This window comes from Cervus canadensis, chromosome 31 (genome assembly GCF_019320065.1).
Source record: "Cervus canadensis isolate Bull #8, Minnesota chromosome 31, ASM1932006v1, whole genome shotgun sequence".
Classification (NCBI taxonomy): Eukaryota; Metazoa; Chordata; class Mammalia; order Artiodactyla; family Cervidae; genus Cervus; species Cervus canadensis.
The window spans coordinates 36,516,662-36,529,510 of record NC_057416.1 but is presented as its reverse complement, the minus strand read 5'-3'; the positions used below and the strand labels follow the sequence as shown (position 1 = coordinate 36,529,510).

At 48.5% G+C, this 12,849-nt stretch overlaps 1 protein-coding gene across 15 annotated transcripts in view; it reads right to left on the bottom strand.

Moving 5' to 3' along the window:
* The window catches only part of PSD3 (pleckstrin and Sec7 domain containing 3), a 573,880-nt gene that overhangs the window by 140,988 nt on the left and 420,043 nt on the right, over nt 1–12,849 (bottom strand). Inside the window, exon 12 of one of the 15 annotated variants that reach the window (XM_043454550.1) lies at nt 4,568–11,467. The exons of the other annotated variants lie outside the window; for them this stretch is intronic. Within the exon in view, the coding sequence (XP_043310485.1) occupies nt 11,420–11,467 (48 nt within the window). The 3' untranslated portion in view covers nt 4,568–11,419. Of the gene's footprint in view, nt 1–4,567; nt 11,468–12,849 lie in introns of those variants that run through there. 15 annotated transcript variants of the gene reach the window in all.

Here is a 12,849-nt window from a genome sequence, read left to right as displayed (position 1 = left end):
TTAATTTACATGGAAGTACTGGCAGGATCAGAGGAATTCAGAAACAACTTGGGCTTATGGAAGGGGGAGGTAGGGGCTGGAAGAAAACCCAAAAAGCAAACCCAACAACGAAAACCAATATCACTGCGCTAGCTTTATAATTTAAAATAAAACTAAAGGTGGTGAAAATTTCTATTTGGGGGCAAGGCTGACTCAAGTCTTTAAAAGGTTAAACAGCTATTGATAATTATGTAGTCTGCAGAACTACCTTCCAGAAGGCGCTGGGTATTTTAAGCCCTCCTTTGAGTAAAGATCACATTAAAACGTCAAAGGGTATTAGTTTGGCAGAATCACACCTGAGGGAAAAGCAGAACTTCTTGGATCACAAGAAGTGACTCTGGCAATGAAGATCGTAGAGCCAATATAAGAAAAAGAGAGTCTGGAGACAAAGGTGTTTTTATTTCTGGACAACCAGACTGACTTTGCAAAAGACATGTCCTCTCAGACTCCCTCAAGTGCCAAGGTGCTAACTAGTAATGGGGGATGTTACTCATATTCTGACACTAATTCTGACAGTTTAGATCTACTGTCCTTCTGAAAGGATCCAACTGAAGGATGCATCTACAAGGTCAAAAGATGTGCTACTTTCATATAAGAATAAAAAAATATAAAAAGACATTTACAGGAAATTTTTCAAATTGACTAAGGATTTTCCCCGTATTATATGAGAACTGCATGTTTGAACAGACAGATATAAATGACCCATTTAACCAGAATCTCCTTCCCAAGGCTCTAAGCCTTAGTCTAAAGAACAAGAAAAGAGCGGGTAAAGAATGAGAACAATCCACAAGCCTCTCAAGAAAAACTTCAGGTCACGAAGGGGCACTGTAATGACTTTTTTACAGGTTCCTTTGGGCACAGATTTGATTCCCAGAGGGAGCAGTGATGAACGTTTACATCTACCTAACGACGCTAGAGCCAAGGTCCTGCAGAATGGAGAGGAGAGGACGGACAGTGCCTTTCACGCCACTGAAGGGCGTTTCACAAAGCCATGAGTTAGGCGCTTCCATTTTCCTCTCATGCCTTTATGGTTAACTCCTAGCACAGGGAGAAGTGTATTCAAAATACATACTAACCCACTTTCCCTGCATCTAACTCAGTCTTTAGGTTCCTTGTTCAGAGGAAGAACCCTCAGCAATGCCCACGAGGTGCAAAAGTTACCACGGCTCAGCACTAGGGCATCATTTCATCAACCCCTGCTCCTCACGGGCATGTGCTGCGGGAGAGAAGTGACCTTTCCAGGGGTGCCCTGCTAACTAGGGAGCAAAACCCCGGCCAGCCCCTGGGACACTGCCCCCAGCACAGGCAAATGCCCCCGTTTTCAGTTGGCACCGCCCAGAGGACTAGGGGCTTTATCTGCAGTTTCACTCTTGGAGACATTTATTTATTTGCCGTGCTACTGAATAGCTTTAAACAGTTTGTTTGAATCCAGGCGATAATCAACCAGAGAACTCCTGGTTTAATCTCCAGCCTCATACCATTTCTCAAAGAATGCCTCAGGAGCTCAACCTTGCATGTCACATTCACTCACAACCACGGTGATATATGGTGTGGTTTGGCAAGAGACGTGGAAGGAAAAAAAGTGATATTATTAGCATGAACTTTTACAGATTTCTGTTTTAAGCCTAGGGTTGACTTGCTCGAGTTACAGACTAAGCAATAGTGAAATAATTTCCATTTGAGGTCTAACTGGATCCAGGGAGAAATGCGGAAATAACTGGCAGAGCGGACGCTTCATCAGCATCATCTTTCACGGCACACACCAAATTCTGCAGTATTTGCCTTTAAGAAATTAATTCCAAAACATTACTTCTGTCAGAAGCGGAGCAACCAGCTGGGCCGACAGCTGGGAGGCCTGCACTGCCTCCTCGCGGCCTGGAGCCTCGCGAGTACCCCCCAATAGCAGGCCCTTCCTGGAGAAACAGGCTTCAAGCTGGACTTTGCTAGGACACTTAATGAATGCGTTCTCCACACAATGCATACATATTTTTCTGAAGCTTTCGACAAATATGTTAGAGCTCCAACTCTCTGACCAGGGACGACAATGATGCACCGATTCCAGAAATAGCCCGAGCCCCAGAGACACAAAGGTAAACCCCAGGAGCACAGCACAGGCGCATGGTGCCTCACGGGCTGCTTTTCAGGGGGTGGCGGTGTTTCTTCTGATTATTAGATTAGACATCTTGCCTTCTGCGTGACAACATCAAAATAATGAAAAGGTGCTATTTACATGATTAGCAGGAAGAAACACTGATTTGATTTTAAATGCTTAAAAAAAAAAAGTAAGGTGGGTGAGAATTCTGATTATTAAGCCCTGGAGTACACTATGGACAGAAATTCACGTTGATATGTATTTACACACATCTGTAATGTAGTCTGGTTCAGTATATTTAGGGTATCTGCCTATAGTGTTGTTCAGCTTGCTTCATGTAGGGAACAAAACATGGCTAGAGAAAGATTAAGTTTCATCTGTCTAATTTCCCATTCTAATGACTTTCCAACCACCTACTTCTGGAACTCAATTTTAAAAGACTACATAATCATAATGCTATAAAAATATCTCTTGTGAGATAGTGGGAACATTCTTGAATGCACGCTCCAGAACTTCATATGCCTCAAAAAACATAATTTAAACAAATCTGACTGTAATCTCCAAAGTACCATGCGCTGGTGTACAATCTTACCAGATCTCTCTTATACTCTTCACTTCTTGAAATGCTTGCAATACCCACCCCCTCAAAAAAAATAATGCTTGGCTTTCTCTTGCCTAGAATCAAAATCCAACAGGAGAACCTGTGCTGTGTGATACACGGAGACGACAGCACGTCCTTCCACTTGGCATGTGTGCCAGACTCCAACACGGCAGCACACAGCCATGGCTCTGGGCAAACTGACTAATATCTCCATGCTTACATTATCACCGGGACTGGTGGCAGATGACCATGTCTGATACTGTGGGTAATGTCCACAGTAAAACAAAACCTAAAGGTGCTTCTTAACACTCTCAATTAGAAGTCAGTCTTAGAGCCTTGTTACGAATCACATAACTGCCCACAGACATTAAGTTACTTAACAACAGAATAAGCCGTCCAGGTCTGTCTCAGCAGGAAACAGGAGTCATCACACCACAAGGGGTCTCCTAACAGCTCCAGTGGAAACCAATACATCCCCCGTGCAGGTCACATTAACATCCCCCATGCAGGTCACATTAACACAACGGTGAAGACACATTGCTACCTGAAGCTAGAGCTTTAAAAAGATACGGAGGAGGAGAGAGCTACAGTTGAAGACATTCTAACTAGAAAACCTCCTGATGATAGATGGGGTTAGAGCCCACTGTGCCACAGTCTAAGCAGGGGGGCGTTAAGAAGCCAACATGTTTTTTAAAGTTGCATGAGGTATTCCACCCCCTCCCTCCACCCTGGCCATATGTGGAGGGGAACCTGTTACTGTTAAAGTCCTTCAGAAGGTAAATGTCACAGACGGAGGCTGGCAGGCACTGTGAGGGGGCCGAGGGGCACTGAGCTCTGCCCTGAAGCGTCCCCTGCACACCTCAAGCCTCCGAGTCCCCAGCAGAACCATCTACAGCTCCAGCCAGAGTTCTGAAATCGCATGATTCCATGATTCCATTTTTAAACCTGTGGAGTGGGAGTGTTTCTGCGTACCCTGCTCACACAGATGGTGGTGGGAAGACTCTCAAGAATATACTGCATGTAGTAAAAGCCCATCTCACTACGTAAGCAGCCCCTTCATATCTCAGCCGAGCAGCGATGATGTTATCTTACAGACAGTCACAAAAAGACAAGTGATCCATGGGAGCCCAGCATAGGCACACATGTGTGTGAAGAACATGGGAGACGACAGTCCTCCCCATGACACACACCTGAGGCCCCAGGATGCAGCGTTAAGAGGACCAGGTCTACCCCCCACATGCTCGGGGGGAGCTGGGGCAGGGAGGGCAGGAGGACCTGTCTGAACGATGAAATCACACACGCTGTCTCTGTCTTCCCGATGCTCTAAAAATACCCTGCACTGAAGTGTCATTTGTCAAGGCAACCTTTCTGAGACTAAACCACGATCGATCTGCCGACCAGCACTTCCCCACTCTCGTTTATATTTTGAGCCCTGCTTCGCCCTCGTCTTCCACCAACTGGCTCTTTACCAAACTGACCCACGCCCCCGTCTCCAGGCCAGACACCTGCCCCCTCACCTGGCCCCACCTGATCGTTCTAGAACCATTTTAGGTACCTTACTTTCTCAGTCTGTCACGGCACATTAGACACTGGCAAAGACCGAAGCAGCTTTCCTTATCCTAACATGCGACCGTCCGCACGCTTGAACGCGGGTGTCTTTACCTTGGTCTCCTTGGCGGAAAACTCTGAGGAGTTGGAAATTTTCATGGACTTTGAGCGGTGTGATTGCCGCCGGATGGAATCCTCGCGGGAATACTTCACAGAGCCCGAGGTCCTCACCCGCACCTTGCTGGCACTCTGAACGCTGTTCACGCCAATCATGCCGAAGGCTGCCCGGGGAAGGGGTCTGGAGAAATACCAAGGCACTTTCCAGCTGCTGCACGGCTCTCAAATCTGGAGGAGCTCCGCAGGGTCGTGCCTGAGCAGCTCGGAGCGCCGAGATCGCCTCAGCCTAAGAAACACCAGGCTGCCTCCCCCAGCATCTTCAACTACCCTGTTTGCAGCAGGTCTGATTGTTCCAGGCACAGCTCACGTCACTGGCAGCGAACAGGAAAAAAAAAAATGCAGTCCCAGCCTCGCTACTCGTCTCTCCCCGTTACACACACTCACACACACACACATTCACATTCACACACTAGAACAAATGGCAATTGGCCAGGCGAGCAATTCATTAACATTCCAAATAGCAACACTCTTTCCCTGTGATTGTGCAGCAAGCTCATTAATGTCAGCAACAAAATAGAGAGACCACAAATCAAAGTCTCGAGTAATGTGAGGCACGGTGTGGGGTGGTAACAGAGATGAATTTCCAGAAAGAAAGAAAGAAATACGCTGGGCATGAAGCGGCTCAGTCAGTCAGTTCCAGGCGAGGACAAGGACGACAGCCACAAAGCCATCCCAGCAAACGCTGCTTTTCCTCTCTTCCCTCTTTCAAACCACGCACTGCTTAGCAGTAACTCAAACTGCACGGCTTTCTGAAGAATTAAACGTCTCTTACAGGCTCAGGCTACTACTACAGCCAGACATTTAACCAGGAATGTGGTCAGCCCGTACGAGAAAGCCAGAATAAAGACGGTATGCCACCTCCCTCTCAGACTGGAAAGTTTAAAAAAAGAAAAAAAATCAATCGGTTCGCACAGGTTAGCTTTAAATATGGCTTAGGGTGAGACAGATAAAGCCAACTCTGATCAATAAGAAGCAAGAGGCCTTCCCAAGAGCTAGAAATGCTGTTGGCACAGGAATGCATGCAGCCCTCCCCGAGTGAGAGACCCCCGAAGCTAAGAGAAGAGCAGAGAATGTTAATTCCTGACACGTGAAGTTTTGAGTATAACACTCAGGACTGCAACACCTCACTTATCTGACATCCCAGGGGTACAGAGGGTCGGCTACAGAAGCCTCCAGATAAAGGAGGTCTCCGTGCTAAATTAGTATAGATGCCATTTTAATACGGTCTGTAAAATGCCAATCTGGAAAGACAGTGCTGCCTCAACCGATCCCCCTCCTCAAGTCTGATCTTTCCTTTGATGACTCAGGACACAAATTCCGTCCAGTATGTGGTGGAGCCCCAGGCGGCTGAGCAGTGTTCATGCCGGGGGCTGCCGCCTCCCCCGGCAGTGGGCCTGGCAGGCGCTGTCTGGACCCACAGCGCTCCCTGCCGCCCCCTCCAGCCTCCTCACTCCCCGTCTCCTAACCCTGAAGCATGTGATGCTTTGACTCTGCTACACGCAAAACAAAGACATCAGAGAATCTTGCTAGAATCTGGTCTAAAATAAGGTAACAGATTTTGGAAGATCGTGGAGCTCTCCTCTCCTTCAGGGATATACCAAGTTAGAGTCTATGACATCATTTTTTGGCTACTTTAGGGTAAACTTTCCTCTCTTCCCAGGTAATCTGAAGCTACTGAATCCTTTAAATTAAAAACATCCTGCAGTGACTTTATACTTTATGAAGCGTGTTCCCAAGATATAAAAAGTGATGATAAAGTCGCTTGTTTAGAATATGCAAAATTCTAACTTAAGCATATGATTCTACAGACCAATGTCTCCGATTAACACAAAAAAGCCTGAGGTGGAACCCATGGAGGAACGAGCAGCAGAGCCAAAATAAAAAGTCTAAAAGTACTGGTGGAAGACACAAGACCCTGCTTCAACGCGTCAGAAACGCGAACACAGAGCAGGATGCAGAAGCAGCACATGCTCTGGGTGTCTGCCAGGCGGCATAATAAGGAGTTAGAACATGCCTCCTCCTGATGAACTTAATTTTCTTTGCTCCACTGGAAAGGTTACATAAAAACAATGAAAACCATGTGCTAGCATGGACAGGAATGGAATCTGTGATAATACAACCTGATGTCTGGGAAGTTTGGCAGAAATATCCTATCTCAGCCCAAATATGTCATCTTTATCCAAAGATGGCCCAGCTGGGATTATGACTCCTGTAATCTCATTCCTAGTAACCACCCTCCCCTGTTGAACACCTCCTGCTTTAAGGGGCAGTGTTACCTCGTTTTGGTTCTTGACCACTCCATGAGGGGCCGGGTTAGTGGGGACTCTGGAACCCCCGCCTCACAGCCGGGAGAAGTCAGCTTGGGAGGTGACAGCAGACCCCCGACCACGACCACACCCTTCCCTCACTCTGGGGCTGCAGTTCAGACCTAGCAGGCCCTTTCCGTGGGAAGATCCCCTGGAGCATCCTGGGGACAGAGGAGCCTGGCGGGCGCTTTCACTGAGTCTGGGGAGAACAGCCTTCCTCTGCCCTCCCTGCACCCCCAGTACATCCACCAGTGCCCTCGCGGACAGGGTCAGAGCACAGAGGCCCGCCTCCGCAGCCTCAGGGCAGCACACAAGGGGGGCGTTGCGTAAGCTGGCGGGAGCCCTGCCCTCAGCCCCACCCGGGGCCCCACCGCGCTCCGGCCCAGCGCCACGAAGCCCTTCAGTCAGGCTGGGTCCTCATCCCTGCAGACGGCGGCCTCCGGGACCCGCACGCGCAGCACACGCGTGCCCGCCGGCTGGGGCTCCTCTGAACGGTCCCCACAGGGGTCCTCCTGCCGCATGCTCTTGCTGCACCCCGATCCCAGCTCTCACCATTTGGGGTTCAGCTCAAGCGTTACCTTTTCCAAGGGACTTTCTCTGGCCCTCCTAACACAGCCCGCCCTCCACCCCGGTCACGGCCCATCGTGACTGCCGTCTCCTGTCGGCAGGGCATCCCGGGCATCACAGGGTCTACAGCAGCATCTGCAGAGGCAGGCGCTCCATGGCCACTTGTCGAACAAACTCCTTAAATACACAGAAGTTTCCCTTCTCCATTGTATTTCATGTCATTTTAAGAAAATTCAGCATGATTTTTTTTTTTCTGAAAAATGAATACAGCTGATGCAAAATAGATTTCTTGCCTAAAGGTAAAATACAGCAGGCAGTGAAATTTAAGTTTCCTTCCCACACTAGCTCCCCGTCCCTCTGCCCAGAAGCAAGCAATGTTGCCGATTTCAGATGCATCTTCTCAGAGATAATTCATCCACGTACACTGTGCGTGTGGAATGTGTGTCTGCATCCTCTTCCTTCTTATGGGCTATAGATATCGATGAAAGCACAATACATGTTGTTTTTTGTCTTTTCTGGTCATCAGAAAACATTCTACTTTAGCACACATAAACCTACCTCATCCTGATTCAGAGCTACGTAGTATTCCAGCATACAGATGCATCAGACTGGGCATGTTGTTCGAAGTCTTTGCTCCATAAATAAGGACACAGTGAACACCTAATGTAGCACATCTTGAATACCATTTAAACAATGTGGTTTTCCAATTGTTTTCTGAACAAGTCTACTTTTCCTCCCCTCACAGTTACATCACCCACAGTTGTGGTGCTGGGCACACACACGGGGTTCACAACTAGATTCGGTATTTAACTCTGGCCTTGTCCTGACCATCCTGCTCTGAGAAGGCTTGACTGTTTTTAGACATCAGCCAGCCTCTCAGAGGAGCCTGCCTGCCATGAAATAGAGGCAGGCCTCCTGGAGAGCAGCAGCTGTTTATAAAGTACAAAAGAGCTTTTCATAAAAGCTTTGGCAGAAAATAAAGGTGACTTTCACACCAAATAGAAATTGTAGGAGAAATTTAATTATGCCCATTAACTGGAAGGCTGGGAATCTTCTGAGGTTTTCTCTGACCAAAGACACCGTTTGGTACGTAAGTCCTAACAGGCTTCTAAAAAGTGTCTCAGTTAATGGTTAACAGAAAAACTCTAAACCTTGTAAAAGGCACAGCCCCAGAGAATTTAACTCCATTTAATACATTGCTCAGGTTTTCCAGGTGGCTCAGTGGTAAAGAATCTGTCTGCAGTGCAGGAGATGTGGGTTCAATCCCTGGATCGGGAAGATCCCCTGGAGGAGGAAATGGCAACCCACTCCAGTATCCTTGCTTGGGAAATCCCATCCACAGAGGAGCCTGTCAGGCTACAGTCCATGGGAGTCTCAAAGAGTCGGACAGGACTGAAGCAACTAAACAACGACAACAATCATCCATCGCTCACCTGTGCCTACTGGGTACCAGGCACCGGGGTACAGACAGCACCCATCCTACCAGGCCCCAGCATACAGCTTGCACACAGCTGGGGGTGCGAGGGAGGGCCAGTGGGAAATTCTACTACCACAAGCACAACGGTGAGCACCTTCAGGGTGTCAGTGAGCCGAGGGCTTACAGACCTCCGATGAGACAGACAGGACGACACTGGCATCAGGCCGATGCGCCTTCCTCTTTATGAAAACATTAGTGGAAAAGGCTGCAGGCTGACTTATGCACTCTGGAGAGAAGCCAAAGTGGCCAAGAATTCTACATCCCAATTGTCCTCAACCCAGAAGGGCTGGGGGAGGGAAGAGAGGCGGGAGGTACAAAAGGAAACCGGCTTGGGCTTGTTTTCTGAACAGGGTGATGGATGTGAAAGGGTCTCTGGGCTCTCCCGGGTCCTTCAGATCACACTGGCCTGTTCGGAACAGAGTAAAGTGTAGAACGCCCATCTGGGAGTCAGGGTCCCAGGGTCCAACACCTTCAAGAGGCTGGTGCTACCGTCACGAAGGTGCCGATAAATGATTTCTTTTCTGGGCCATTCATGTGCACTTCATGTCCCTGGGAGAGCTGGAAGGAACCTTAGAAATGATCCCCTTCAGTCTCTACATTTTATAGATGGAGATTCCTGAGACCCAGGAAACATCAAGTTGGCTGTCTGGGGCGTCATAACTAACAGAACTGAGACTTCTGTCCAACACGAGCTGCTTTTTTCCTGTGCCATCTGCTTCTTGATACTAAACATTCCACAACCACACATCTTTTCACACTGCCATAAGGCTTAAAACGGTCACCTTGAAATGGGAAATCCAGTATGAGGAGACTGACTCTAGAAGTGAGCGGAGGTCAGCCCACTCGTGGAAAAAGTACAGAGGAGGCTTGAAAAACCAACTCTCCCAGAGCTCAGGAGGCCGCCCTGGCTCTGGAATACATGTGGAAGCTTCCTGCCCCTTACGTGGCAGGAGCGAGGCATCCTCCCATCCTCGGGTCCTATTGCTTCCCATTCAGCAACACGACCACCAAGCTAGGGAACCCTGCGGAGAACAGTATCTATTTCACCCTAGCCACTGAGAGTACCTGCCCACAACAAATGGTTTCCAACAGTAAACAGAAATAGATTAGATAAAACTTTACTCCCTGCTTTACTTCTCCCGTCTTCTTCCAGGCTTTCCAGCTGATCCTCCTCCAGTCTGAGGACCAATTCTGAACCCAGCAGAGGAGGCAGCCTTCTAGCGCTCCGAGGCAGGATCGGAGGCTGAAGCCCACGGTCTGGCCACAGGCGGCCTCGGGCAGGCTCCCTGTCCCCCACCGGGCTGAGCCTGAGCCCGGGCCCCGCTGCCACGAGTCACCAGTCTCCACCTCAGCAGATCAGACACACCTCACGGACTGGCCCCCGGACAGAACAGACCACGTCCCTCCGAACACACGGCGGACCTGCCCTCGGGCCCTCCGTCCTGCAATCCCAGCCCGAGGAGCTGGCTTCACAGCCCCTTCCTTTTGTCCACCAACTCTTGTCATAGAGATGTGCTGGCTGCTTACCTTTCCCCATTTCAGGTGGACACAGAAATGAAAAGTTCTGTCCAGCAGTGGGGCTAGAGATTTCCTTCATTCAGAAGTCATTTTCTGGAATGTAAACTACGCCCGAACTTAATGAACAATTGCTGTCTTTGGGGATGGGCAGCCAGAGGTACCTCTGACTTGTTGACCCTCAAGGACAGCTGCCTCCTTCCAGCGGCCCTCAGCCTGGCCTGTATATTCACAGGCTTTAGTTTCATCCGTTCTGTGAACATATAAAGCAACTGGAAGGGGAAAAGTCTCTAAATAGAAACTTCTTACATTTAAAATTAAATAGCATTCTTGCCAGGGGGGAAAGAAAACACCCTGTAAGCATTAAATAGTTCCAACCTTGAAAAAAAAAATTATTTATCCCTCATAAACCAAAGCCAGTCACGTAAGACATTTAGACAAGAGTCATCTATTACACTTTCTATTTAGAAGCCCAGGAAAACAAAGATGGAAAGCTGCATCCTTGTGTCCATAAGACTTAATTCTGTGTAGCTGAAGCTGCCACATTCAGCTCAGACCTTTTCAAACTATCACAGGGAAAAGAAATACAGCACTTTGTCTTAAAGCCACTAGACCTTTGGCGGGGGGCGGGGCAGAAATCTATTGTGTGTAACTAACACACTAAATCTTTGGAATGGAGGTCTTTATTCCAACTCAAAGTACATATGAAATGCAGGTACAGAAGTGGTATCAGTTCAGAGCCCCCAGAGCTGTTCTTCTAGTTGCTGGAGGAGGTCATCAAAAGCACACGTCCACTGGCTGACCCTGGGGCTGGACCCGGGCGATCAGCGGCTCCTCACCCAGCCCCGGTCCTTGGAATGAGCCTTCCACTTGCCTTTCCCATGCTAGGAGCTGCCCCAGGACGCGGCCGTGAGACAGGTGGTGTTGGGACCATCTGGACGGCCTGCCTGATGAACTCAGGTAAGTCTCCTTATAAACTTGAAGATCCTGGAGGCAGGTGCAGAGATCGGCTTGTCTCTCGGCCACTCAAGACAAGCCTGGTAAGTCCCCTTGCATATTAAAGCGGCCGCTACCAGCCTGCCCGGCCGCCTCTTCCTTCAGTCTCTCCTCGTTCTCCTCATATGGGGCCAGTCTGCGAACCAACACTAGAGGGTAAACCAATCGATGCGATGGTCAGTGCTGAGAAAATATGCTGTTCCAGAAGCCAATCCAATAAACCTGCCCATAATAATCTCTTAATAACATTTAGTGTCAATTCAACAAATATCCCCTAAGTGCCTAAGGCAGGCCAGGCACAGTGTCCAGAAGGAAATAAAAGGTCAGACATCGTTGCCCTTGTGGAGCTTCACACCATGGCAAATTGTTCTCTAAGTAAGAAACAAAGCCAATCATAGTACATAACTCTACTTGCATTTTTTCCAAAAAAACCCCAAAATGATTGGGGACAGAGAGAGCATCAGTTTTTGCTGCCCCACTCTCATTTATCAGCAAGTCCTGCAAACCCACAGATTTTCATTTTCCATTTCTTTGATTAGTTCACTTAGTAGTCTGAGTCACTTATCAGTGTCTATCAGTCTTTAATAATTTCAAATCACATTTAATTTCACCAAAAATCGTCACCGCTTGGTGTTACACAGGAGTAACTATAAGCTCTATAGCGCAAAAGACAAAACACCAGTTTAAGTCCATTCACCACTATGATTTCCCTCATTTCTGATGTCAGGCACTAGCAATACAATGTTAAACCAAACCAGAAAGATCCCTTCTCCCACTGGGCTTACACCGAGATAGACATCAACCAAAGAATCAGTCATCAAAAATAATCAGATAATCACACGAGCAAATGTAAAACAGTAATGTGCCGCCATGACGAACTCTGCGTCTCCACAGGTTCAGACCTGGTGGTCAGGAGCGGAGGGAGGCTTCCCTGAGCACTGCGGGCAGCACAGAGGGATGCAGCCTGCAGGGTGCTCGGGAGGGGCCGGCGCACCAGCACACGCAGCCCCGGGGCGGCCGCGGAGGGGGTGCGGGGCACAGGCGGGGCGGGCTCCTTCGGAGGCGTCTTTACTGGTGTTTCCAAACTCACCGCTGCCTTTCATTCTCAAGAGAACAGTACACCAAACTGCCCATACCACATGAATATTATTTTAAACTTCTCGATCAGCAAGGTCTTTCTGGAATTACAATCAAAGGGGAAAAAAAGTAACACAGAAAGGAATCATGTAAATCCCTGTAAGACCAGAGCTGTGCTCCAAGGCTTCAGAAGGTCATTTCCAGGGACAGAAGGTCTGGGGAGGAGTTTGGAGTGACCGCAGCTTACCCTCAAGTGAACTCCTGAAGGATTTAGAAAAATCTTGGAGCACATTTAGGAATCTGGTCCATTCTAAAATAGGAACAGGCTGGACTATCCACACCACAGTGTATCAAGTGATTTGCAGAGTCAGACTTTTTGATGTTGGGAAGATACAGGGCTGTTTCAAACATGTTTCCCCCAAACTGCTGGTTATATTATTGCCACACCCCCAAA